Source organism: Microcaecilia unicolor, chromosome 3 (assembly GCF_901765095.1).
Source record: "Microcaecilia unicolor chromosome 3, aMicUni1.1, whole genome shotgun sequence".
In the NCBI taxonomy this organism is placed as follows: domain Eukaryota; kingdom Metazoa; phylum Chordata; class Amphibia; order Gymnophiona; family Siphonopidae; genus Microcaecilia; species Microcaecilia unicolor.
Genome location: NC_044033.1, coordinates 396,419,438 through 396,445,136, shown reverse-complemented (window position 1 = coordinate 396,445,136; position 25,699 = coordinate 396,419,438). Strand labels below are relative to the sequence as shown.

At 43.0% G+C, this 25,699-nt stretch overlaps 1 protein-coding gene across 3 annotated transcripts; it reads right to left on the bottom strand.

The window, feature by feature from the left end:
- Window positions 1-1,502: 1,502 nt before the first annotated feature.
- Window positions 1,503-25,699, bottom strand: NEIL2 (nei like DNA glycosylase 2). 3 transcript variants are annotated; one of them, XM_030195572.1, is made up of 5 exons: window positions 25,323-25,699; window positions 21,361-21,500; window positions 14,577-14,914; window positions 8,894-9,090; window positions 1,503-2,057 (listed from the first exon to the last, which is right to left on the bottom strand). In XM_030195572.1, exons 2-5 carry the CDS (start codon window positions 21,496-21,498, stop codon window positions 1,774-1,776), a joined length of 957 nt encoding a protein of 318 aa, XP_030051432.1. In that variant the 5' UTR covers window positions 21,499-21,500; window positions 25,323-25,699; the 3' UTR covers window positions 1,503-1,773. The 3 variants fall into 3 exon arrangements, with proteins under 3 accessions (XP_030051432.1, XP_030051431.1, XP_030051430.1); XM_030195571.1 differs by having other exon boundaries at window positions 1,504-2,057; window positions 25,364-25,699; XM_030195570.1 differs by lacking the exon at window positions 25,323-25,699 and adding an exon at window positions 24,568-24,755 and having other exon boundaries at window positions 1,504-2,057.

Sequence of the window (25,699 nt, the reverse complement as noted above, 5' to 3'; positions counted from 1 at the left end):
AGGGTAACCCAGCTATGAAAATTAATATAATTGTTTTAAGAAATGGGAGTGACCTAGTGGTTAGGGTGGTGGACTTTGGTCCTGGGGAACTGAGGAACTGAGTTCGATTCCCAGTTCAGGCATAGGCAGCTCCTTGTGACTCTGGGCAAGTCACTTAACCCTCCATTGCCCCATGTAAGCCACATTGAGCCTGGCATGAGTGGGAAAGCACGGGGTACAAATGTAACAAAAAAAAAATACATTTCCTTACTATTTATGCACAGCAGCCACAAAGCAGAGGTATTTGTACTGTTATTTGAATGTTTTTGCTGCTATTATCTATTGCTCATGTTAGACATTGTACACTGCCTTGAGTGAATTCCTTCAAAAAGACAGTAAATAAATCCTAATAAATAAATCTGTGGGCCCTGCAGCACACAAGTTAGGAAGCCTGGTTAGACCTTGCAACAGGGTCACTATGCAAAGCGATTTAACCTTCCAGAATTAGCTCCTGCTCAGTTGACATCTGTGTACTGAATATCACCTCAGCCCACTAAAGTGCAAGCTGGCTATATGGTCCAGGGGTAGAGTCAGTCGTTATCCCCCGGATTGTATACATCGCACCTAGATTTATGTGAGCTTCCGTGTATAAACCCAGGTGCATTGTAGAACTAGGCATATAACTAAGTTAACTCTTAACAAGCAAGAATGAGCATTAATTAGCAATATTTAGAATTTACACACGTTGATTTCTATAATGCACTGCACCTAAATTCTAATACACATAGGCAAACACACACAGGCAAAAAAACAGGCACGGTTATGGGCGGTCCAAAAAAAAAAATGGGCATAGTTATAGGGCCACTACATGTAAATCTACACACAGGGATTTATACCAGCTTTTCATTGGCATAAATGGACCCATGTTGATTCAATCATATTAACTACACGTAGGGTATGCAAATTTATGCACAGCATTTAGAAGACGCTTAGGCATCATTGCTTACTGTGCATAAATTTATGCGCCCTATACAGAATCCGTCCCTATGTGCTCAAGTAATGATAGTCAGCACTTAAGCGCCCAAGTGCCCATATTGGATCCTATAAAACACAGTCCTTTATTTATGTAGTGCTGCTTAGTACTTAAGTGCTAATATCACACTTAACCATAAAAGAAAGCTACCTGCATACATATGGATATTCAAGCCCGCTTCATGGTCTAGCAGTGAATATCCAGTAATAATAGCACTAGCTGCACATCTACCCTTAGAGTGTTTAAAGAAACAAAATCTTGGGGTAACATGACTATGAATTCAGTATCACTTCCATGTTGCATACTGGATAAGTAAATACAAATATATTCTACCCACTGAGCCACTGCCAGAAAAGTGGTGTGCGCAATCTTAAACATAATCATAATTCTATGAAGCTACCTACAAATCTCTAGCACAGCTGAAATAAGGACTCAACTCACCATCCCTCCTCCCGAAATTGCCAAGCAGAATGTGTGCCCAATGACTACAAAAATTCTCTTTTTTTAAAGGATTATTAGTGTTTAATAGATAATGCTAAACAAATAACTTTTATAACCCCAAATGGAAAAGAAAAAAGTGTTCAGACACTAGAGAGCACTGCAGCTTTTATCCTCAGTGCAAGTACATCATACCATTTTTTTTGAAACGTTTTCTTAAGTTCAACAAGTTATTTTGGGAATGAAAAGATTTCCCTCCCATTACAACAGAGGTAAACTGATTTAGGTCATGAGCTAGTTAAGATTTTGCAAAGCACTGCTCCTCAGGTGTAAAGAACCTGACAGTCAGGACACCACCATGTAAGCCTCTTCCAGCCTGTGCGTGGACCAAGGCTCTCCTTGAGCACCTGATGTCCAAGGGGACATGCTTCTTTCATGTAGACCTGATAATGCAGTCCCTGCCCCTGAAGTTTGTTGTGGAGCCAGTCTGAACTGAAACGAAGTGCATGATCAACCAAAGATTCTGCACTTTTCCTGGGCAACAGCACTCCTTGAGATAAAGGGTGAATCCTTGACGAGTACAAGATCTCATTTTTAATTATGTTTCCTAAAAGTGATAAGAGAAATTAAAGAATGCAAGGACCACAGACCATTATAAATAATACAGACTACATACAGCGGAAGTTTAGGACATGTACCTATAAAATCAATAAGGATCTCTTTATCATCATCTTGAATTAAAAACAAAACAAAACATAAGAAGCCAGGGAAGTCCAGAACTCATGGATGTTGAATCATTGTCTACAGCTATTTATTTGTATTTAGCTCATACCTTTCCAGTAAGTAGTAGAAATTCAAGGCAAGTTACATTCAGGTACTGTATTTCCCTAGCCCTGGAAGGGTCACTGTCTAAGCTTGTACTTGAGGCACTGGAGCATCAAGAGGTCCTTTTATTAAGTGCAGTAAAAAGTAGCCTGCTGTACTGTAGGCGCGGGTTTTGGGCATGCACACAATTTTTCTGCGCACCTTCAAAATGCCTTTTTTTAAATTTTTGCTGAAAACTGGACATGCGGCAAAGTCAAAATTGGCGCATGTCCCATTTTGGGTCTGAGATCTTACCGCCAGCCATAGACCTAGCAGTAAAGAATTTGGGCGGTAAGGACCTGCACACATCTGAAAATAAAAAAATATTTTGCAGACGCAAGCCAAAAATGAAATTATCGCAAGAGGTACGCGGTAGTCAGGTGGTAAAGACCATTTTGGCACACATTGGGCACATGTAGAGCCTTCCAAGGCTTAGTAAAAGGGGCCCTAAGTGACAAGGAACAGCAGTTGGATTTAAATGCTGACTTTGCCAGATCCCAGCCCAGTCCTGTTCACACTAGGCTACGCCTCTGCTCTTTTCCACCTGCTTGGTCACCTCATGAGCATCAGATCACCTCTAGATCCAATTCTTCCTTCATAAAGAAATGTATAGAAATTTGATGCACTACTATTATAATGGTGAGTAATCCTAGCGGTTTACAATCAAATAGGAACAAGTTAAAAAAAAACCCCAGAAACCACCACCAATGTAAAATATAAATAGGAAAGCAAATCACTCACTCAATAGAAGGGAGGAGATGGGAGCTGACTGGGCCTGAACTTGTAAAGGGTAGGTCGAGGCCCCACCGGAGTGGCCTAGTGGTTAGGGTGGTGGACTCTGGTCCTGGGGAACTGAGGAACTGAGTTCGATTCCCACTTCAGGCACAGCTCCTTGTGACTCTGGGCAAGTCACTTAACCCTCCATTGCCCCAGGTACAAATAAGTAACTGTATATGTAAGCCGCATTGAGCCTGCCATGAGTGGGAAAGCGCGTGGTACAAATGTAACAAAAAAAAAAAAAAAAAAGTGGGGAGGGGGCCAACAGGCTAGCAGTTCCTCAAATTTGGAGGAGGTCATTCCAGAAGTTGGGGGCAGTAGAACAGGTAAATTCATAATGAGCAAGGCAGAGAAGGTATGGTGACGTAAGGGGAGTGTAGGGTATGACCAGTGAAGATATACTGTACCACTCCTTTGCATTTTGATTTGAAACAGAACAACAGAGCTCAGTTATACCAAGGGTCCTTTATTTTTAACTGGTTTATAAAACCAACTAGATTCTGGGTCCCTGCTCTACAGTAGTGCCAGTCAAACTAATGAAGGAGAGAGAGGGAGAGGGAGAGGGAAAACCTGGCTCACTGACAACCCTAGTGAGTGCTGGACGCAGCCTCCTTGTGTAGTCTAGAGAGGCAGAGAATGGGGAGAATATAATAAAGGAGTGAGGAGAAAAAAATGACACTGGTATATTTATGCTTAAAAACAAAAACCTGACTGAAATATTAGGGTTGCCAATGAGCCAGGGCTTAGCTAGCCTGTCCAGTTTTTCCAATGGCCAAGCTGGCTGCCAGCAGACCCTTAAAACCATCAGTAGAAAAGCCATTTTTTTCACTGACCTATCTCCCCCTGCCTGTGGTTCAACATTTCTCCCTTCCTCCCCAACAATCCAGTATTTGCATCTCCCCATCACTCAATACTAACCTGCCCCATGCTGTACGTTAAAAATGGTCTTCTTTTTCAGAGGGCACCGGCAGCAATTCATACATGCTGTTCACACAACAGCATATGTGAATTGCTGCTTGCTGATGGTGACTTCTATAAGAGAAGACAAAATTGCAAGGTACCACAGAGAGAAAGAATGAAGTTGAGAGATGGGAGGGGGATAAACAGATGCCAGATCATGGGAGTGGGTGGGGGAAGAAAGATTAGATGTGGTTATGAAGAGGAAGGGAGGGAAAGATGTTGGACATGATGGAACTATGTGAATTAGCATGGGAGGCTGATAAGATGAGTGAAAGAAGGAAGCGAGTAGGGTAAAAATGTGGTAATGGGGGAAGGCGTGAAAAACCAGAAGGGACTAGAAGACTGTAGTAAGGGGAGAGCTAGGGGCCAAGAGAAGGAGATGGAAAGTTGAAAGGTATGTGAAAAGTAAAGAGGATAAGAGGATGAAAGCGGAGGCGAAAGGCAGAAGAGAGCTAAAAGGGAAGGAAGGATCAATGTGTCAGAAACAGATGTTAGGGAATAGAAGAGAGGACAAAAGGAGAGCAGCCACTGGAAGAGTTAGCAGAAGACAGGAAAGCAAGAGAAATTGGGACCAACATGATTGGAGATATATAATGCCCAGAGGCAGAGAGGTAGGGAAAAAAGTGTTTATTTTGAATTTATTAACTGGAATACATGTTAGCAAATGTGCATTACTGATGTCTTTGTATTTGGGTTGGGTTGTTTTTTTTTTTTAATTTCATTTCCCCACTGTTGAAGTACATGCCAAGTTTGACTTCTTAGGATGCCCAGTTCAATTTTTATTTTCAGATTTCTAAAATTGTGATCTGTATTAGGGTTTATCTGTGCATAGGCACCAACATTTCAAAATACCAGACAGAATACAAAATTATATTGGTGGGGGTGGGGGGAGAGTCACAGAGGTGGCTTCAATGTAGCTGTGTTTTGCCTGTGCCAAGGTGCTTGCATGCAGTTTGTGTAGTGATGTACTGTTTTACCAGTAGCAGGTGTACTTACATAGTAACATAGTAGATGGCAGAAAAAGACCTGCATGGTCCATCCAGTCTGCCCAACAAGACAACTCATGTGTGCTACTTTTTGTGTATACCCTACTTTGATTTGTACCTATGCTCTTCAGGGCACAGACCGTATAAGTCTGCCCAGCACTATCCCCGCTTCCCACCACCGGCTCTGGCACAGACCGTATAAGTCTGCCCAGCACTATCCCTGCCTCCCAACCTCCAGTCCCGCCTCCCACCACTGGCTCTGGCACAGACCGTATAAGTCTGCCCCGCACTATCCCCGCCTCCCAACCTCCAGCCCCGCCTCTGTTATCCAATCTCGGTTAAGCTCCTGAGGATCCATTCCTTCTGAACGGGATTCCTTTATGTTTATCCCACGTATGTTTGAATTCCGTTACCGTTTTCATCTCCACCACCTCCCGCGGGAGGGCATTCCAAGCATCCACCACTCTCTCCGTGAAGAAATACTTCCTGACATTTTTCTTGAGTCTGCCCCCCTTCAATCTCATTTCATGTCCTCTCGTTCTACCGCCTTCGTATCTCCGGAAAAGGTTCGTTTGCGGATTAATACATTTCAAATATTTGAACGTATCATATCACCCCTGTTTCTCCTTTCCTCCAGGGTATACATGTTCAGGTCAGCAAGTCTCTCCTCATACGTCTTGTTACGCACATCCCATACCATTCTCGTAGCTTTTCTTTGCACCGCTTGTGTTCAAGGGCCCAGTGTAATAGTTATAGTGCTGCTATATTATGAGGTAATGTTTAAATTATTACTATTTTGAGGTTTTTATGGAACAAATGTTCACGATAGACCGGACTATGTAAATATTGTTCTGCTGTAAATAAAAACCACAAACATCTGCAGCCTGGTTTCAGAAGCGTAGCCAGGTGGGGCGCAGGGGGAGCGGTCGCTCCCCTAAACAGCTCTTTTAAAAAGTGGCGCCTATGCGCCTCAACCGATAAAATATATTTATTTTTTTCTGCTCCCTCTTCTTCTGCCGGCGCTCTCCCGTCCGCGATGTCACTTTTTACTTCCCGATGCATTCTCCCTCTTGCGCCAGCGATTATCATTCAGCCTGCCAGCATCGGGGCTTCTGCTGCTTCTCCTCCTCAGGCGCGTGTCCCGCCTACTCTAAGCAACTTCCTGTTTTGCGCAGAGGTGGGACGCGCGCCTGAGGAGGAGAAGCAGCAGAAGCCCCGACGCTGGCAGGCTGAATGATAATCGCTGGCGCAGGAGGGAGAACGCATCAGGAAGTAAAAAGTGACCAGAGATGGGCAGAAGAGAGGGTGAAGCCAATTTGTAGTATTATGGAAGAAAAGGGGAAGACGGCAGGGAGAGTCAGAGTGAGAAAGGGAAGGGACACATGCTGCTTGGAAGGAGGAAGAGAGGGGCTCGATGAGAAAGAGTCAGAAAGAAGGGGAGGAGAAAGATCTGGAAGAGAGTTACTGAATGGAGAGTGGGAAGGGACAGGTGCTGGTTGGAAGGAGGAATAGAGGGGACAAATACTAGAAGGAATGGTCAGAGAGAAGGGGCAGGTGCTGGAAGGAAGAGTCAGTGAGATGGGTTAGAAAAGGGGACAGATGGCGAAAGGAAGGTGGAAGAGAAGGGACAGACTCTGGAAAATAGGGAGAGAGAAGGGAGAAAGGGGGCAGACATTGGATGGAAGGGGAAAGAGTGCAGGCTGGATGGAAAAAGTAGAGGAGGCACACACTAGGTAGAAGAGGGTTAGGGGCATCCTATTATTGCACAGTTTTTTTTTGCTAACTCTCCCCCCTTTTCCAGCACCTTCTCTTTCCTCCCTACTGTACAGCACCTTCTTTCTATTTTCACTCCTCTACCTAGTATATTCTCTCTTGTTTTCTCTCACCCCCTCAAGCATCTCTCCCTAACACTCCATCCAGCTGGATGGAAGGGGATAGGCCTCTAAAGGGGTTGAGTGAGGGCAATTGCTGGCTTGGAAGAGGGAGGGAATCTTGGAGGATGCTAGAATAAAAAAAAAAACAGAGGAGGGTACTGGACATTACACAGGGATGAGGACCAAGAAGGGGTATGCTGCACATGGGAGGAGTAGGGATATAGGGGAGATGCTGACATGGAAAGGAGAGAAGGACAAGGAGGAATGCTGCATACGAGGGGGGAGTAGGCTGTCAGGGAGAGATGCTGGATGGAGGTGAGGGAAAGAGGACATCCTGGACGGAGGGGGATAAGAGAAAATGAAAGAGAATATACTGGTCAGAGTGAAAAATAGAAAAAGGGTGCTGTACAGAAGAGAGGAAAGAGACTGTGATGGAAGAGAGGGGATAGCAAAAAACAAACTATGAAATAGGATGAAGAATGGGAAGGCTGGAGTAAGGGAGATAAACTGTAGGCAGATGTGGTTAAAAATAAAAAGGAAGATTGAAGACTGAGTAGTAAAAATGAATGAAGTCTAAGAGGCAGAAAACTACAAGGAAAAGATCAATTCAGAGGTGGATATAGGAGAGAAAGTGAAGAAGGCAGGAAGGGAGAGAAGAAGTGGCAGATGAACTGGAGATCATGTGAAGAAAGTTAAGAAAAGCCAGAAACTGGAGACTGAGACAAACATGACGGGAAAAAGAAAACAAAATGACCAAACAGCAAAGGTAGAAAGAAAACATTTATTTTTTAATTCACTGAATGGAAAATGTCAGTTTTACAGTAAGTTTACACTGCTTTATATTTTGCAGAGTGCTGTTTTGATTTCTCTCTCTCTAGTGTTGCAGTGTGGCTTCTTGGGTTTTAAGTTTAGTCTAAATTATTCATATTTTAACTTTGTGGTAATTTATTCTGTACCTGGCAAGGATGTTCAGTGTTTGTGACTGAGGCCAGGTACTCTGTTTGCACCTAGTTTCTGTTTAAGCACTGTAAGAATTAAACTTGTTCCAGTTTTCTAATGGGCATATTGATGTTCTAGTTCCTACTGTAGTATTTCCTGTGTTGCATTTTTCTAGATAAGGTCTTTGTTGTGTTACTTCTGTAAATCAGTGGTGTTATGGTCAAGTAGATTATATAGATTTTGAGTGACTTTTGTAGGCTTTGTATTACAGGTACAGCTGTTCCTCGGTAGAGTACAGGGGCATTCCTGCTAATGGTGTCACCAGACTCATGGCTGAAGAATGGAGTGTTGGTTCTCCTGAACCACAGAGGAAGGGCCAGCGCCAGTGGCACCAGCACTGCACTCTTCAGTCATGATCATGACAACACTAGCAGCACGAGCACTCCTGGTTGACAGAGTATGAAGTGCAGCTAAGTGCCAAAGAGCCAATGTGGGGTGAGGATGCTCTAAGTTAAGAGTGTGAATGGTAAATGACTGCAAATACTTTGCTTCATAGTTCAGGAAAAATTCAGTGAAAAATGTTTGGGCAATTCATAATGTGTTACCGAGCAGCATTCTTAGATGACTATCAGCTAACTAACCATAACAAAAATAATTATCAATTTTTCTATTGTGCAATGCGTTTCTCCACTACCAGGGAAGTAGACACATACTCATACTGTTTCCTGTGGTTTCCAATTTGACTTCTGCTAGTTCAGTTGTGTGATCGTTGCTGGCGCCTATTTTACAAAAGTCTGCTCCCCCTGATCTTAAAACCTAGCTACGCCTCTGCCTGGTTTACCAGCAAAAAGTCAGCAAATTGTTGGTCTCCGAATAGAACATTTGAAACCAATCTACACGGGGCCCATTTAACCTAATGCAGTGAGCGAGTCATCTCCTAGGTTCACTATGCCACCTGATCAAACTAAAAATGTGACAAAAAACAGAATTCATGTTTGGCTTTTCCTCCATCACAGGACTGTATAAGAAATGGCATTACATACCTAGCCCAGAGAAGTATCTTTGGTCCAATAATATAGCACAGACAAGTCTTGGTTTACAAAGTGCTTCTAAAGCCTGACCCCGATGAAAGTGGACAGAGAGGATGTCATAGGTAGGTTTGGTGTTGGGGCCTGAGCACCAGGCCATGCGACAGTTATAGAAAGCTAAGAAGCCTCCGCCATCAAAATGAAGAACCAACCTGAAACCAAGGGATAGATAGAAAGTGTTTGAGTAAATTTCAATACAAGGTCCAAAAAGAGAAAAGAATATTCAGAACATTTATACGAGACAGGGAACCTTCAACTGAAATTTAGGGTCACATCGGTTTTGAATGGAAGTAGCGTAGCAAAAAAAAAAAAAAACCCAAAACAACCCCCCCCCCACACACACAACAACATGAAAGGCTTGTAAATCCATTCCCTTGTACACATTTAATATCATCTCTTTTCTCCCCAACCCCAAATGCCTCAATTTCAGAAATTCAAAACAAGTATGGAAAGCATACAGAGCATGGTTCATGGAATTCTTTCCAATGTACATGCACCAGGGGCTTAGCTATGGGGTGGGAGGGGTGGAGGAGCATAGATCCCCTCTGTTCTCCATTTTGGTTCAAACCCCTCCAGTGCCCTCAGAAAGAATACTGCAGCGGGTGGGTTTCTCCAAGACACTTGAGCACCATGAGCCCATTACTTCCTATTGCTCCATTCCCTGGCTTCTGTAATTCATGCATGGCAAAAGCTTGTAGGTGGCACTGTCCAGTGATCTTGGCAAGAAAAAGGGATGCGATGACCAAAGATTAATGCACTGGATGTAGGCATTACAAGAGTCGGAGAACAGAGCAGTGGGATGTGAAGAGACAGCTTTTTACCGGTTAGCTGATACTACTAGAAAGAAAGAGTGTGGGGGGGAGAAAGAGGGGCACTGAAGAATGGCAGACCTGTATGCTTAATGCTCCTCTATTTTAACCTTGCCGCTCCCCCCCCACAAAAAAACCCCTACCATAAGTCTCTTCTGGCTATGTCACTGACGTGCACATGCATACATGGATGAATTGGGGAGGTGGTGATTTGCAGTTCCCAAACACTGTTTTGGAAAGTAATAAAATTAAATCAAAATGTGATATAAAAAAAAACATACTGTCAACAGATTTCAAAGGATGAATTTTATAATTTTAACCCACAGCAACAAAGAAAATGAAATACAAATCTGAATGAATAACAGGCAGCCCATCAGGGACAGTAGTGTGGCAGGGAATGCAGGCAGAGCATGACTTCCAGTCCCTGGGTGGTTTGCTTATCTGTGGATATCTGGGCTGTATGTTTATGACCAGGACAACAGAGAAGAGGGAGAGGCTGTTAGAAAATGGAGCAGTTCCCTATTGTATTTAGTGTATTAAAGATTATTTGCTACAGAAGCTGGAATTGCTTCTGCCACTTTTTTTTTGGTGGTGGGGGGGAGCTTATTCACTACCTCCAATCCCCCCCCTCAATGCTGAACTTAATCCCTTTCAATTAAATTTTCATATAGTTATTTTGCATCGAGACAGATAATTCTTGACCCTTCGTACATAGTTCTTTCCAGAATCATTTGGGCTGGAAAGAATTGAAGTCTATAGAAAACATAAAAAAAAGAAAAAAAGTGGGAAATCTGAGTGTACTCAAATATGCAATTAATTTTAAGTGTACCACAGTGGATTATGAACAGTTGTGTGCACAACTCTTCTCTGCCATTCCCTTCACAGCAGTTACATTCCTTGCTGCTCCTTCTAAACTGTGGGCCCGATGCTCAAAAGCCGCACGCAGATGGTCCCACGTTACAAAAAAAAAAAAAAAAAAAAAAACACCTCAGCAAATCCTATTTAAATTTTGTGGTTAAACTGTGCTATTAACAGGAAGTGGGAGGGAGGAATGTGCCCGACACATGCGCACAAAGTCTTTGTGTGCATCCCCGGGCAAAACACACATCAGTGCTTTTTCTGCAGCGCCTAAATATGAGGCTCACAAATATTAGCACATTAAATTTTTGTAAGGCTCATATTTTGGTGCAGAAGAGCTGGTGCAGATGTGTGCTTTTACTTTCAGTTTTGCTCTGTGTGCGTGTTTGTTCCGGTCTGAACTTCCAGGAGCCTCCTTTCAATTGTAAAAAGGAGGCAACCAGCAGAACAATATGAAAAACTGACAAGAAATCCTCTCCTCGGAACCTTCGACGCTGCCCCTGAACTGGCAAAAACTTTTTAGCATTATCGGCCATCATTTCCATGCTTGCCAGCATTCCTGTCTATGCATTGCAAAGGAATACTTACTGACCTCAACCTCATTACCATACATTTATGGCCATCTTTACCGCACACATTAACCCAGTGCTCAAGCCCTCCAATAATTTGGTACACAATAATGTGCATAGTCCCAGGGCTGTGCCAACACAGTAAGAGAGGTAAGCAACGCAGGGGGGTGCCGACCTCTACAGGGTGCCACTCACTTGCAAAATCTTTTACCTGAAGTTGTGATTCTCCTCTCCCCTGTCCTTCCCGCATCAGGAAGTGAAGGTAGCCCAGCAGTGCTGAGACAGACACACTCTGCTAAAGTTACTTCAAAGAGTACAACCAGCAGCTATATATGTTTTTGGTGTGGGAAGAACTTTTCATTCAGGGTCAGCTTGAACAACATTCAAATTAAAGAGAACAGGTTTGGAGGGAGGTGTGCAAGTGAGACTGGGGAGAAATAACAAATAGTGTAATTATCTGTAAGTGGTTCAAAGTTTTTTTTTCTGAGCATGTACACTGGAGGGCATAACTGCAATGATGTGTACATAATTATCATAGCTACAGCTAAAATCCATTTAATTGGCTGAGGTTCAAAGAGGAAGTTAAGCTGACGTACAGTGTAGAATAGCTGGTAAGAAAAAATCTGATTGCTTTTTTTTGTGTGTTTTTATATAAAACATTCTGCTTGGATAGGAAGAGTTTGTGATATGTGAAAATACAGTTTGCTTTAATGAAATTGCTAAACTTTAGAGTCAGAGACTTATCAATGAGAGATACATACAGTGAGGAAGCCCTGGAAACGGAGTTAAGAGGACAGATACCAGCAACAGAATCAGATACTGGGCCAGCATGATCAGAAAAAGAAAGTCACCAGCCAACAAAGGTAGAAAAAAATCGTTTTTCATTTTAGTGTTTGGAATATGTCCACTTTCAGAATTTACATCTGGAATCTTATTTTGCAATGTATAGCAGTCTCCAAGAGACTGGGCTCCCAGTGAGCCAGGGAGGTCAGACTGTGTAATGTTTTTTTTCACCTTTCCCTTCCTACCAGCTTTCCATCCCTTACACTCACCTCTTCGCTAGAGATCCTGTTCACCCTCTCCCTAACCTAATCCCCCATTTCCGCCATCTGTGCTTACCTCCTTAGCCCTTATCTACCTGCCTCTGTCTTCCATCACCTCACCAGACTCATTTCACACACAAGGTGGCCAGAGATCTCCTTATCACTCATTGCCACCCTGGTCTCAAGCCAATTGCTCTCTCTCTTACTGTCATCCAGCCGCCAATTATACCTCTTTCTCCCTCTCCATAGCACTAGGGTATCATGCACGGAACAGAAATTCAGCCCATAACAGCAGTGGTATGACTAGTCTGTTTCCAATGAAGCACTGGAGCAAATGTGCATCAGATAGTGATTATAACTAGGGCTGTACTGAATTCATATTCGGCCCCGAATACATTATTCATATTCAGCCAAACAGTTATTTGAATATGAATAATCTGGGGCTCTACTCTGCTAAGTCCTACTGAAAACACTTGATCTTTGATTTCACATTACTTATGTTAAAGCTCAATGCCCATTATTCATATTCAGCCAAATAGCAAAATATGCTCTTTGATACAGCTCTAATTATAACCATAGACACACCATAGTCACAATAGCATCAGGCTTCCAAGCACTCTGGATGATCTGCATGACAAGAGTGGAAGACTAGCTAAAAACCCAAACTTCAATGGAGTATCATTTTCAAAATCTGCACGACTGTTCATAAAATTATTTACGGCGAGGCACTGAGATACATGACAAACCTCATTGACCAGCCAACCAGAAACACCACAAAATCTGCACGATCATACCTAAACCTCCACTACCCAAGCAGCGAAGGACTTAAATACAAATCCACCTATGCATCCAGCTTTTCCTACTTGAAGCGCACAACTATGGAATGTACTGCCAAAAGTAGTAAAAACTACGCTCGACCACCTAAATTTCCGGAAAGCACTAAGACAGATCTGTTCAGAAGAGCATACCCCACTGACCCAACATAAAAAGACCTGGATACCTGCGACACAACATAACCATAGACCGTAATGGACATTACCTCACTCTCCCTTTCTAAGTTCCCTCCAATTATACCTACTATACATGTACCACATTCTACCAAAACATCACCTTGTTCAGTCCAGAATTGGCTAACACTGTTAATGGATATATGTAAGCCACATTGAGCCTGCAAAAAGGTGGGAAAATGTGGGATACAAACATAACAAATAAGTATGGGGAAGCTAGACTTAACTACAGCATCACCGACCTTGGTGGCTCTGGAAATTGGCTTCTGTTTTCTACAATCCAAATACCAGTACAGAACAGGCGTTGGAGGCAAAAAAAAAAAAAAATAGAAGAAATTGGTGGGTTTTGATTTATGAATACAAGAATAAGATACCTGCTAAAAAGAAACAGTCCTATTGTTTGGCCACTGTTGGGAACAGGATACTGGGCAAGATGGGACCATTGGTCTGACCCAGTATGGCTATTCTTATGTTCTTAAATTGGTGGGTGGTGAAAGGTGGATCATTTTTAGAAGTTGTATAATTTAGTAGATTCTTTTAACATCATAAGCATTGCCATATTGGGAAAGACCAAAAGGTGCATTAGACTCAGTATTCTGTTTTCAACAGCAGCCAATCCAGGTCACAAGTACCTGGCAAGATCCCAAAACAGTATAATACATTTTATGCTGCTTTTCCTAGAAATAAAAACAATGGATTTTCCCAAGTTCATTTTGATAACGGCTTATGGATTTTTCTTCTTTTAGGAAGATATCCAAACCTTTTTTAAACCCCGCTAAGCTCCCTGCTTATACCACATTCTCTGACAATTATGCCAGAGTTTAATTACACATTGAGTGAAGAAATATTTTCTCCAGTTTGTTTTAAGTTTACTACTTTGTAGCTTCATTGTGTGCCCTCTAGTCCTAGTATTTTTGGAAAGAGTAAACAAGTGATTCATGTCTACCCGTTCCACTCCACTCATTGTACCTCCCTCTCTTATAGCTCCCCTCCGCTCTCTTTTCTCTAAGCTGAAGAGCCCTAGCTGTTTAAGCCTTTCCTCATAGGAAGTTGTCCCATCCTCTATCATTTGTTGCCCTTCTCTGTACCTTTTCTAATTCTATATCTTTGAGATGTGGTGACCAGAATTGCACACAGTATTCAAGGTGTGGTCACACCATGGAGCGATACAAAGGCATTATAATAGTCTTCCATTCCTTCCCTAATACCCAACATTCTATTTGCTTTCTTCCCTGCTCCTGCACACTGTTACTTAGAAGTATCACATTCAGTCTCTGACAGAACATGTGCTGTTAATGTTGCCAAAGTGCTGATATGATGTGTAAAGGTCACAGCTGTCCCCTGTGTAGTACCTGGGTGATGGGTCTTTCCAATCCCCTTTCTTGTTTGCTCTCTGGGCTCTGGCAAACTCATTAGCTCTAACACTCCCAAATAGCCCAAAATGAAAGTGTAGCCACCTCCAGGGCTCTTCGGGCACAGCAGGTCCTGTGCAGTCGGCGTCCTGAAGCAGGTTATCTGCATCAGGGCCCTTTGACTCCTGTGATTTGATCTGTGGAAGTACAATGCCATCTCTCCCGGTATCCATAACCTTCTCCAAGCTTCTTCCCTCCTGCTCTGTCTCATGAGGTCGGGACATGACAATTTCTCTTTCATCAAATCCAAATGCCAGAAATAAATTCTTCCCATGGACCTAAAAATAAAATGAAAAAGATCACCACACAATATTTGAAATGGCTACCAAGGAGTAATTTTCTTGCAGGTCTTTTGACAAACATCTACACCAGTGGAATAGCTAGGACTGAATGAGCCCAGAAACATTGGAGGCAAGCCCTTATTAACACCATTGCTAAGTGGTGGTGGCTGGGGGGGGGATGCACATGTCCCAAAGTTAGCATACTACAGTTAATTAAGAAAATACTTTACCATTGTTGTCTGAGCAACACTGGTCTTAAGTGTCTCCTTTTTTCTGTTTTTTTTTCTTAACTCTCTCCAGGGTCTGTCTACCATCCATCTTTCCTGTGTGTCCCTATCCATCCTGTCCTGCATCTCCCCCCATGTTTAGGATCTTTTCTCTGTGTCCTATCCCTCCCCTTGTGTCCAGTATTGCCCCTCTGTGCCACTGTCCCTATGCTTCCTCCACAGCCAGCATCTCTTCTGTGTCCCTGCTTCTCTCCTCTTGCACCCCTACCGTCCCGTGGTGTGGCATCTCTCTCTACCTCCTGCCATATTTCAGTGTTCTCTACCCTGGTCCAGTTTCTCTCTCTCTCTTCCCTCCCTCCTGTCCAGAAACTACCCCCTCTTCTCTGTCCCCTTTGGTATAGGTCTCTCTACTCTTTCCCCCCCTCTTCCTATTCCCCTGTGCCTCCCTCTGCCCCCACATCTTTCCTGTCCTCCATTTCCCCTCAGCTTCTCCTTGGTGCTGTGGCGGGTGGCCGGCGGCAGCAGCAGCAGAGGCAGCCCTGAAAATTGTCCTCCTCCTGCCAGCTGGGCATTTCCTCTGCTGTGTCCCACCCACAGAAAGTTGCATCAGAGAAGCGAGACACGGCAGAGGAAAAGGCCTCTTTTTAGGGCTGCCTCTGCCAGCCAGCCAGTCAACCACCCACTGCTGCACCAGGAAGAAGCCAGAGAGGCCGGGGGTGTGTGGTGTGGTGTGATGGTGTGTGTGTGTATGAAGATAGGGATGCTGGACCTGCAGGCGGAAGCAGTTGCAGGCAGGTTCTACCATTGGCGGCCCTGGCCATTTTGCTGCTAATCATAGTAAAACAGCATCTCACAGCAGAAAAAGACCAACTGAATGAGCCCTCTCTCCTGTTTTAATATTGAACCACACCATTCGATGATCACTAGATACAAAATCTCCCACCTTATCAGAAACGTTCTCTCCATTTGCAAGCACCAGGTCCAGAATAGCTCCATCCTGCATCGGTTCTGTTACCCGCTGCTGAAACAATTCTTCCTGTAGGGAATCCAAACTTTCTTTGCTTCTAGACAACCCCGAAGCAGGGACACCCCAATCAACATTCGGCATATTGAAGTCACCTATCAGTAGTACTTCCCCTTTCCTAGTTATCTTGTGGATGTCTTCAATTAAGTCCCTGTCCATTTCCTCCGACTGTGAGGGTGATCTGTATATTACTCTGATATAGATACATTTTCCTTTCCCTCTTTCCAGTTTAACCCACAGCGTTTCTTCCGTATCCGTGTCCTGCAGTTCCGTCACTGATATTCTTAGCATATAATGCCACTCCTCCACCTTTTTTCCCCTACTCTGTCCTTCCTGAATAGATTATAGCCAGGTATAGCAATATCCCAGTCATGGATCTCCGTGAACCACATCTCCGTGACCGCCACTAAATCCATGTCTACTTCCATCATTGTAGCCTCTAGATCTAGAAGTTTGTTTTCCCATACTACAGGCATTGGTATACAAGGCTCTCCAGATGTTACTCTTTTTTCTCTTCTATAGGGGCAGTGGTGGGCTGGAGCAGGCTCTCACGAGCCGTTAAGTTTTTAAGAATTTTGGGAGCCGGTTGTTAAAGTAGGCCTCCCCATTGCTACTTTAACAACTGACTCCCAAAATGTGGGCTTAGGCCCCCTCCTGAACTCATTTTTACTTTGCTGGCAGTAATGCTGGCCCCACCAGCCAAGTAAATAGGCTGCTGCTGTTGCTCCTTGTTTGTGACTAAGCATCAGGCTGAGACTTTTCATGCAAGCGCAAGAAGGTTCCATCATGCTGCTCAGAGCCAGAAACAAGCAGCAGAGAATGGTGGCAGTCCATTTATTGGCTAGTGGGGCTCGACAAAGGTATGCCTAGCATGCCCGCACAAGGGAAGGGAGAGAGAGGCATGTATTCCCCCCCAAAAAATTTCAGGGCCGGCTATGCCCGGAGAGAGAGCCCGTTAAAAATTTACCAGCACACCCCTGTATAGGGGCATTTGATGTCCTACCTTCCTTGGGGTTAATTATGCCTTTTTCACCCATCCCCATCAATTTTAGTTTAAAGCCTTCTTTAATACTTTAGCCAGTCACTGAAGGCACTCAGTCCCTTTCCTTGACAGATGGACACCATCACCGCTCAGTAGCTCTTGGAAAATCATCCCATGGTCTAAGAAACCAAAACACTCTCGTCGGCACCAACCATGCAGCTGTGCATTTATCTCCAAGATGAGAGCTTCTCTCATTCGGCCTTTATACCTACAACAGGGAAGAACGTTTCTGACTTTAAGGTGGGAGACCATTTGGCATCTAGTGATCGAATGGTGTGGTTTAATATTAAAACAGAAGAGAGGGCTCAATCGAGATGGAAGGTCCTGGATTTCAAAGGAACTAACTGCCAAGATGGGGGGAATTTCTTAAGGAACAGTAATGGACAAGACTGAAAGGAACTATATTAAAAGGCAACTAACTTATGTTAGGAAAGAATACCTGCATACGCGAAGAGAAGCTGGAAAAGCTATCAGGAAGGTGAAGTGGCAATTGAAGAAAAGATAAGTAATACAGTAGGGGGATAAGACCTTTTTCAGATATCTAAGTGACAAGAGGAAGTGCCATAATAGCACTGTGAGGCTCAAAGCTGAGAGAGAGAAATACGTGGAAGAGGATAAGAATAAAGCTGAACTGCTTAACAATTATTTCTGCTCTGTGTTCACAGATGAAAGGCTGGGGGGGGGGGGGGGGGTAGGAATTCAGAAAACAAATGCTAAAGGGGATGGATGTATGGTAGAACAAGATCCGTTTACGGGGGACTGTGTTTGTGAGGAGCTAGCCAAACTAAAAGTAGATAGAGCGATGGGGCAAAAGTTGGTCCTGGCCCTGACCTCCCTATAAACTAGGGGTGGCAACCACGGTCTTCACGGGCCACAAACCAGTCGCATTTTCAACATTTCCACAATGAATATGCAGGAGACTGCATACAAAACAAATAGTTCTCCAACATGTTCCATTACAGAAATCTTGAAAACCTGACTGGTTTGTGGCCTTTGAAGTCCATGTTTGCTCACCCCTGCTATAAATGTAAAAACAGTAACTAGTCTGATGCTCACTGGGTAATAAAGGGTTACATATTATACATACCATTCTCAGACACAAAAGAGAGGGTAAAACAGCATACAAAACAATACAGAAACAAAAAAGCAACACTGGGCCTTCAGGGTTGAGATGCTCAAAGTCTCTTGTTTATTAATTGATGGATAGACCCGGCACGGGCCGTGTTTCGGCGCACTGGCGCCTGCCTCAGGGCTCAGCTAATCCTGATCAAAAAATGTAGGTGGTACTGTCACAGTGTAGCACCTTTGATATGGAATAGAGTCAATTGCTCCGAGAGCATAATCAACATGGACTATTTGGCGGTTTTTTTAGACTGACAGCGTTGTCCATGTTGATTAAGCTCTCGGAGCAATTGAGACTCTATTCCATATCAAAGGTGCTACACTGACAGTACCACTTCCATTTTTTGATCAGGATTAGCTGACCCCTGAGGCAGGCGCCAGTGCGACGAAACACGGCCCGTGTCGGGTCTATCCGTCAATTAATAAACAAGAGACTGATCATCTCAACCCTGAAGGCCCATACATACCATTCTGGCATTTTTATTAGGGCTGTACATTGATTATAATTGTTAATTGCTCAATCACAAAATTGTATAAACCATTTAATTACACTGCTATAGTAATCCTGATCGCGTGAGAGGTTAATTTCCTCCCTGCTACACAGCATCTCCCCCCTTCCAGCCATCAAGGACCTCCCCTCCGTCTCTCTCTCTCTCATCTAATAGTCCCTTTGCCTCTGTCCTCTTCCCCTCCCATCATTTCCCCCCCCCCCTCTTTTTCCTCCTCACCATCCAGCATCACTTCTGTATCTCTCTTCCCCCCCTCAACATAACCACAATTCAGTTTTGTCAGTCTATTTCTCTCCCCACATTCATCACCCCACCTCTATCCATCCATCACTGCTGCCCTGCTGACCCAGAGAAGCAGTAGGACCAGTGGAGGAGCTGGTGACCAAGAGAGCAAGTGGGAAGGAAAGAAGAAAATGGGAGATGGATGGGGCAATGAAAGATGGTGATTGGGGGGGGGGGGGGGGTAATAGACAGGGTGATGCAGTGGGCCCAACCCAGTGAGTGAACAGGCAAGCAGGTTGTTGACAGGGAGTGAAGGCCATAGTCGGGGTCCATTATTTGCATTAAAATTTTAAATGCACTGTAGGGGGTAAAGCCCCTGCCTCATTATAACCTGTGTATTGCAGAAGTTAATCCAACCAAGCTTATGTGGTGCTGGCCTGCAAGGTCACATGGATGTTCTGTGCTAATGTGGGTGTTATCCTAGGAGGTGCTTTGGTTAATAAATATGTATACACCTATAAATGGCTCCTGGAAGTCTTTGGTTCACCCCTGCTTTCTTGTGACTGTTTTGCTCTGTGCTAAAGACATTTGACCTGCTTTGCATCAGAGAAGGCTATGACCCTGAAACTGTATCTGGTTACTTATCTGCTTCAGTCTGGAAGAAGGCAGAGAACTTTGGAATAAAACTATTGTTTATGCAGCCCCAGACTACCTGGAGACATTCCTGTGGTTATGCCTAGCCACAACAAAAGGGTACCAGCCAATCACCTATGATGATGAGGTTGTTTATGTATTTAGCCCGCTCTACTGATAACGAATGGGGGGGGGGGGGGGGGGGGGGGACATTGCTAATAACAAATGGAATAAAGATGCACATGCAGAAGTAGAAAAAAAAAAACCAACAGCATTGAGTCTTAATTCATGAACCTCATTAATATCAACAGATCTGCGAGAGTGCCACCTCCCGCACTGCCGCCACCTGCTGTTCCAGTTGCCTTTGTGAAGGATAGGACTATCACCACACAAAAGGTTGTATGCTTTGTTTTGAAGTTCTGTGATAACCATTACAACCAGGATTAATCAGGCGGCTTTTACCAGTAGGGAATGTGTGTTATAATCACCTGATTTCTGTTAATTTTACTATTTGAAGTATCTCTCTTAGGAAATAGTGTTAGGGTTCTTAGAACTGACCTAGAGGTTGTACTTCTATTGGCATTTTATCCATGTTGCGTTGCTGCATAAACACTGCCTTTTATATATACTTTTGGCAATCCGTAGTTCTTATTGGTACGTAAACCTACATGTCTTTCCCTAGACCTAGTGCCATCTACACCCTTAGTAGTACAACCTTTGGAGTGTCGGTTTCCCTAACATGTTAAAGATTTTAACATGTTAATGTGTAGCCCTAATTTTTATCCATTAGATTCTCTTCTCTAGTATATACATACTTCCTTACATCTCATCTTCTATGGCTCTTGGTACAGACCCTGCACAATGTTGGTTGTCTGTCCCTTTTTTTTTTTGTAACACATACATAACTTTTCCTTGAAAAACAAGTTGAATTCAAAAGTGATGAACAGCAGAGAAATACGATACACAGGTATACAATTTAGCATAATATATAAATCAAACATGATATACAACTCTGCTCAACCTACTCAGTAGAAAAGGGTCCAAATTACTATACAACTTCATAAATACCAAAAACCAGATGCCTAGAATGACCTCCCCCAATCCACTTTGTAACCTAAAACCAGATGCCTGGAACGACCCCCCCCCCCAATCCACTTTGTAACCTACCTAGGTTTGAAGGACTGCTTTCAGATCTGGACACCATATTATGAACAAAGTCTCACCAGTGACCTGCAAGAGGCATTATCAACCCTCTTTGCTGTTGAGTACAATTTTTCCTATTCCATTTAGAGTGGGAAACAGGAAGTGAGCTAGTAGTTTGAATAATAAACTGGGAAGCAGGAAATTGTGCCTCTACCTAATGGGTTATATAATGCCCTGAAAAACACTGAAATAAGTTAAAAAAATTGGCAATATCATACTACTAAGGCAGAAATAACAACTATGGATTCCAGTACCACAGTGCTTCTAAGTTATTTAAAGCAGCCACACTTTTAGTAAGTATCCCCCTCCCCTTGGTCAGATTTTTCTTCTATAATACCACTGTCATCACCACAGACCTGTTTCTTCATCTTTCAACATACTCCTTCAATTCTCTCCTACCCATCTCCCTTTCCCCTGTTCCTCCCCTGCCCCTTCCAGCTACTTTAATTAGTAAAATTAACCTGGCAATCGTGGAACCAAAGCTCCTTCAGATTCTTCAAGTTAATCTGTTTGCTGCTTCCTCCCACCTCCATCACCATTTGCCCCACAAAGGGAGAAGCCAGCAAGGAGAACTTCTTCACAGATGGACCTTCCGGCATTTCTGCACGACAGAAAAACAAGCATAAAACAGTTGCAGCGTTTACTGTGTTGTAATTGTCAAAAAGATTAACCATTGAGCAGGGTAATGTTTCCCCATCAATTACCTATGAAAATATAAAATTAACATGTCTTACACTATAGGGGCCCCTTTACTAAAGCTCAGCACACGCTAAATGCAAAGACATCCATTTTATACCTATGGGCTTCTTAGCATTCAGCACGTGCTAACAGAATTAGCACGCGGTAAGCTTTACTAAAAGGGCCTCTATGCCTGGGAAAGTCTCAGTGCTGGGATAGTTCTAGGTATGTGAAAGTTATTAAATTTATGGGTTTTCAGGAATAATCCTATTAAAATCTGCATCACCACAAAATTACTTTTGACCACATTTCAACTAAATTCCAAAATTCAGTAAGGTATTAAATAACCCAAATAGGAAGGACATGTGCTTGTATTTGGGCCTAGCAGTTTATTTAGTGGGCCTTTTACTAAAGTGCGTTAAAATCTGGGCTTAGCATGTTCAAATGCAGGACTTTCCTATGTGCTAAGCCCAAATGTAAAACGGCATTTCTGTAGAGCCTTTTTTTTTTTTTGCTGCAGGTTGTGCGCTAATGTTGCCCATAGTGCGTGGTACCTGCAAAAAAAAAAAAAAAAAAATTAACTTGAGAGTATTCACTGCCTCTTATTTAGGAAGCACTAAAAAGTGCCCCCCCCCCCCACATTTATTATCCAGTTAGCACTCACTAATCATAACTGGATAATGTCAGAACATCCACAACACATCCTCCTAAAAATATTTTTTTTAAAGAATAGATAATGAGCCAATTACCGCATGCAAACAGACAAAAATACCGCAAAACACTTTAACCCATTTTACGGTAGCCTGTGCTGTGTATTAAGGAGTCCTTTTACTAAAAGGGTATTACGCCCTTATTTACTTAAAAAAAAAAAAAAGTTCACCTGCACCGTCTAAAATCCCCCTATCTTCTGGGCTTCTAAGTTCATCTTAACAAGGGTGGGAGGTGGAGTCATGAGCTTTTATTCACAGCTACTTGAGAATCCCATTTTTATATTGTCTCCCAACTTATTTTAGTCCTGTTACTCAGGAAGGGAGACAGTGGAACAGTTGGAGAAAATCTGTTATATAGCACAGTTGAAATACGTGGGGGTGCTCATTTAATACCAGCCTGTATAAAACAGGTGCAAAGAGGGTGGTGTTTCTTTAGTCCCTCAGCATTACTAAAATGGAAATGCATCTATGATGTACACTTCAGTGGCATTACAAGTGCAAATACTCTGTCTGCAGCAGGATATTTCAGGGCCAATTTAGAGAAAATGACAGAGCAAACACCTCAGTAGATTTAGGCTGATCAGAGCTTGTCTCCCAGTTCTGTGTAAGAGAGGAGATATGCTGGGAGCAGAGAGTGGGGTGAAATTTAGTCATACCTGTTACCTCTACTTCAGGAAGAGGGTGAAAGCTTGGCTCTTCAACCAAGCCTTTAATGGAAGACATAACTTGTTAGTCTCACTCACACACATACTGCAGCAGGACATGTTTATCCACTCCTACCCTAGCTGAGATACTATTTAACCATCTCTCTGACCTCACGTGCAACTTTCTTCAAATCAGTCACCTTACTTTCTAATTCTTCCTACTTTCTTACTCATCTATATGTTACAACTTTGCCCTACCCCTCACTACCAGTTATAATGTTCTAGTACCTATTGTGTTGTCATTGCAAGTAGGATACCATGCCATACTTTGTATTGTTTGAATATTTTTACTGCTCTAATTGCCTACTGCTCATGTTTGATCTATTCTTACTGTACACTGCCTTGAGTGAATTCCTTCAAAGTGGCAGTAAATAAGTCCTAATAAATAAATAAATTTCCTTTAGTCCTGCTGCACCATCCTTTATGATAGGAAGGGGATACATCCCAATCAGTAGATGGAGGTAGAGAATCCTACTTTTATACCAGTAATCAAGTTGGGAAATGTATACCTCTCCCAAAGCCTCCCTTAAACCACACACATGCTCCATCAACCACAATCAATTAAAACAACAATTTGGTTTTGTTATTAAGACCACCACTAGAAAGAAACAGATAACTCAGCGAGTCCCTTGAGTTTAAGTTTTCCAGAGAGCTTAGTTTAGTTTAGTTTATTTGGTATTTGATATACCACCGTTACAAAGGTCTCTCTGGTCACAGCAGTTTACAATTAAATCACTATAAAAGAATGCCATTTGTAGAGAGGAATCACACCAGATAAAGGAAGGGGAGTCTGAGGAGTTTGTTAACTGAAATTATAATATAGAGAACAGAAAAATCAAGAATCTCCAAGCTCAGTGTCAAAGACCACATGAAAAATGAGTTTTCTAAAGTAATTTAAAGGGTGCAGCAGGACTAAAGGAAAGAGCATTAACCAATACGACTAAACATTTCACCATGCTTGGTGTCCAGCTGCACCATCCTGTATGAATGGGATGTACCCAAGCAGAAATTCACTGGGTGGGGGGAAGACAAAGCCTCCGGCACTCTACCCCTCCCCTGTTTACCTAGTCTTTCTCCATAGAGGGCCCCAGCTATCTGCCACAGCTCACCCCTTTCTGATATAACTTCCTGCTTCTGCAAGAGTGGGCTGCAGCAGAGAGGTTCTGATCAGCAGTAGATAGGACCCTGTACAGAGAAAGGCACTTTTGAGGTAATGCGAGGTGAGAGCCAGATCGAGGGGGAGATGGCCTCAGGGGAGAAGAAGATATTTGACCTGGAGGACAGAGAAGGGGAGGAAGAAATGTTGCACTTGACGGTGGAGGGAGGGATATGGGACCAAGGGGAAGGGTGGGGCAAGGGGCCCAGATTTCTATGAGTCTGACCCTGACAACAACTGAACTCCAAAAGGGTTCAAACAATTTTTGAGGTTTCTGATGAATACATTAATCTTGCCCAACAATTGCAGAAAAAGGAGAGCCAACGAACATCCTACACTCTACCACAAAAGAGATAAACAGCAGTTACAACATTTGCTTATTACATATTAGTGCTTGCTGGTTTTAAATGTTCAGCTCACCCATGAGTGCAAATCTAAACCTGGATTTTTCCCATTTCAACTGAGCTTAAAATTTTGAATATTAAATAAAACAGATTAAAACTGCTAAGCCTTCCCCTAAGCTACAAAACATAAACCATTATAAAAACAAAAACCTAAGGCAGCCTCCTCCTGCAAAAGACCAATTTTAGCAACTCCCCTCCTGACCCCAAGGTGATCACCTGAGCAGCCCTTAAATCCTGTCTAAACACAAGATAAGCAACAGCTGACTACAGCTACACTTTTAGCGTTCAAAGTTAAAAGGTTCCTCGTTCCCACTGCAGAAATCCCTGACACACCCAGCTGAATACTTAGGCTCCTTTAACTGATTAGAAGAGCCACCCTTATTTAAATGTATTTACACCATTTCGGCTGTTAATGCACACGCTAGACAGCAGTAAGAGAGATCTGGCTACCTAATTACCCAAAATGCTTCTGTAATAACAAATGTCTATTCTCTTCTTATTTCCACTATCCATGATGTACTGAAAGCCACATTGCGCCTGCAAAGAGGTGGGAAAATGTTGGATACAAATGCAATAAATAAATAATGCAGCTCTGCTGTTAGGACATTCTGTTCACGATATTGCTAGGCTCAAGACTTAAAATACAGTTGGATAATTCTTATGTGAACTTATTTGAAAGTATCACAATCTACAAAGAAAATGTAAGCCAGAAAGTAGAACCAGGTGAGCCTGTGGCAAATCACTTAATCCTCCAATGCCTCAGGTACATACTAGAATAGAATGTGAGTCCTCCAGGCAGAAAAACGCTTAACTGTAATGTGAGATCCGCCTTTTATCTTGTTCCGTACCCGACGATACAACGCTTCAATAGATTTCGGGTTTGCAGGCGGTACATAATATAAGACATTTAAACAAATAATTCCTTTTCCACTTAGTGAGAAAAAAAATGGTGCGGTCGGTTGACTTTCAGTCTGAGGAGCCGGAGTGAAGGGATTTTTCTTTTCAAGCTGCAGAAAGTTATGGGTCGTGCTCTGAGGTTTCAGTGGACTGATGTTTACGATGGCTGAATGGAATGGAGAGGGTTTGCTGCTGAGTGGCACTGGCAGCCCATTCTAGCCATTGCTTGTATTTCTCTGGTAGCTGTAACT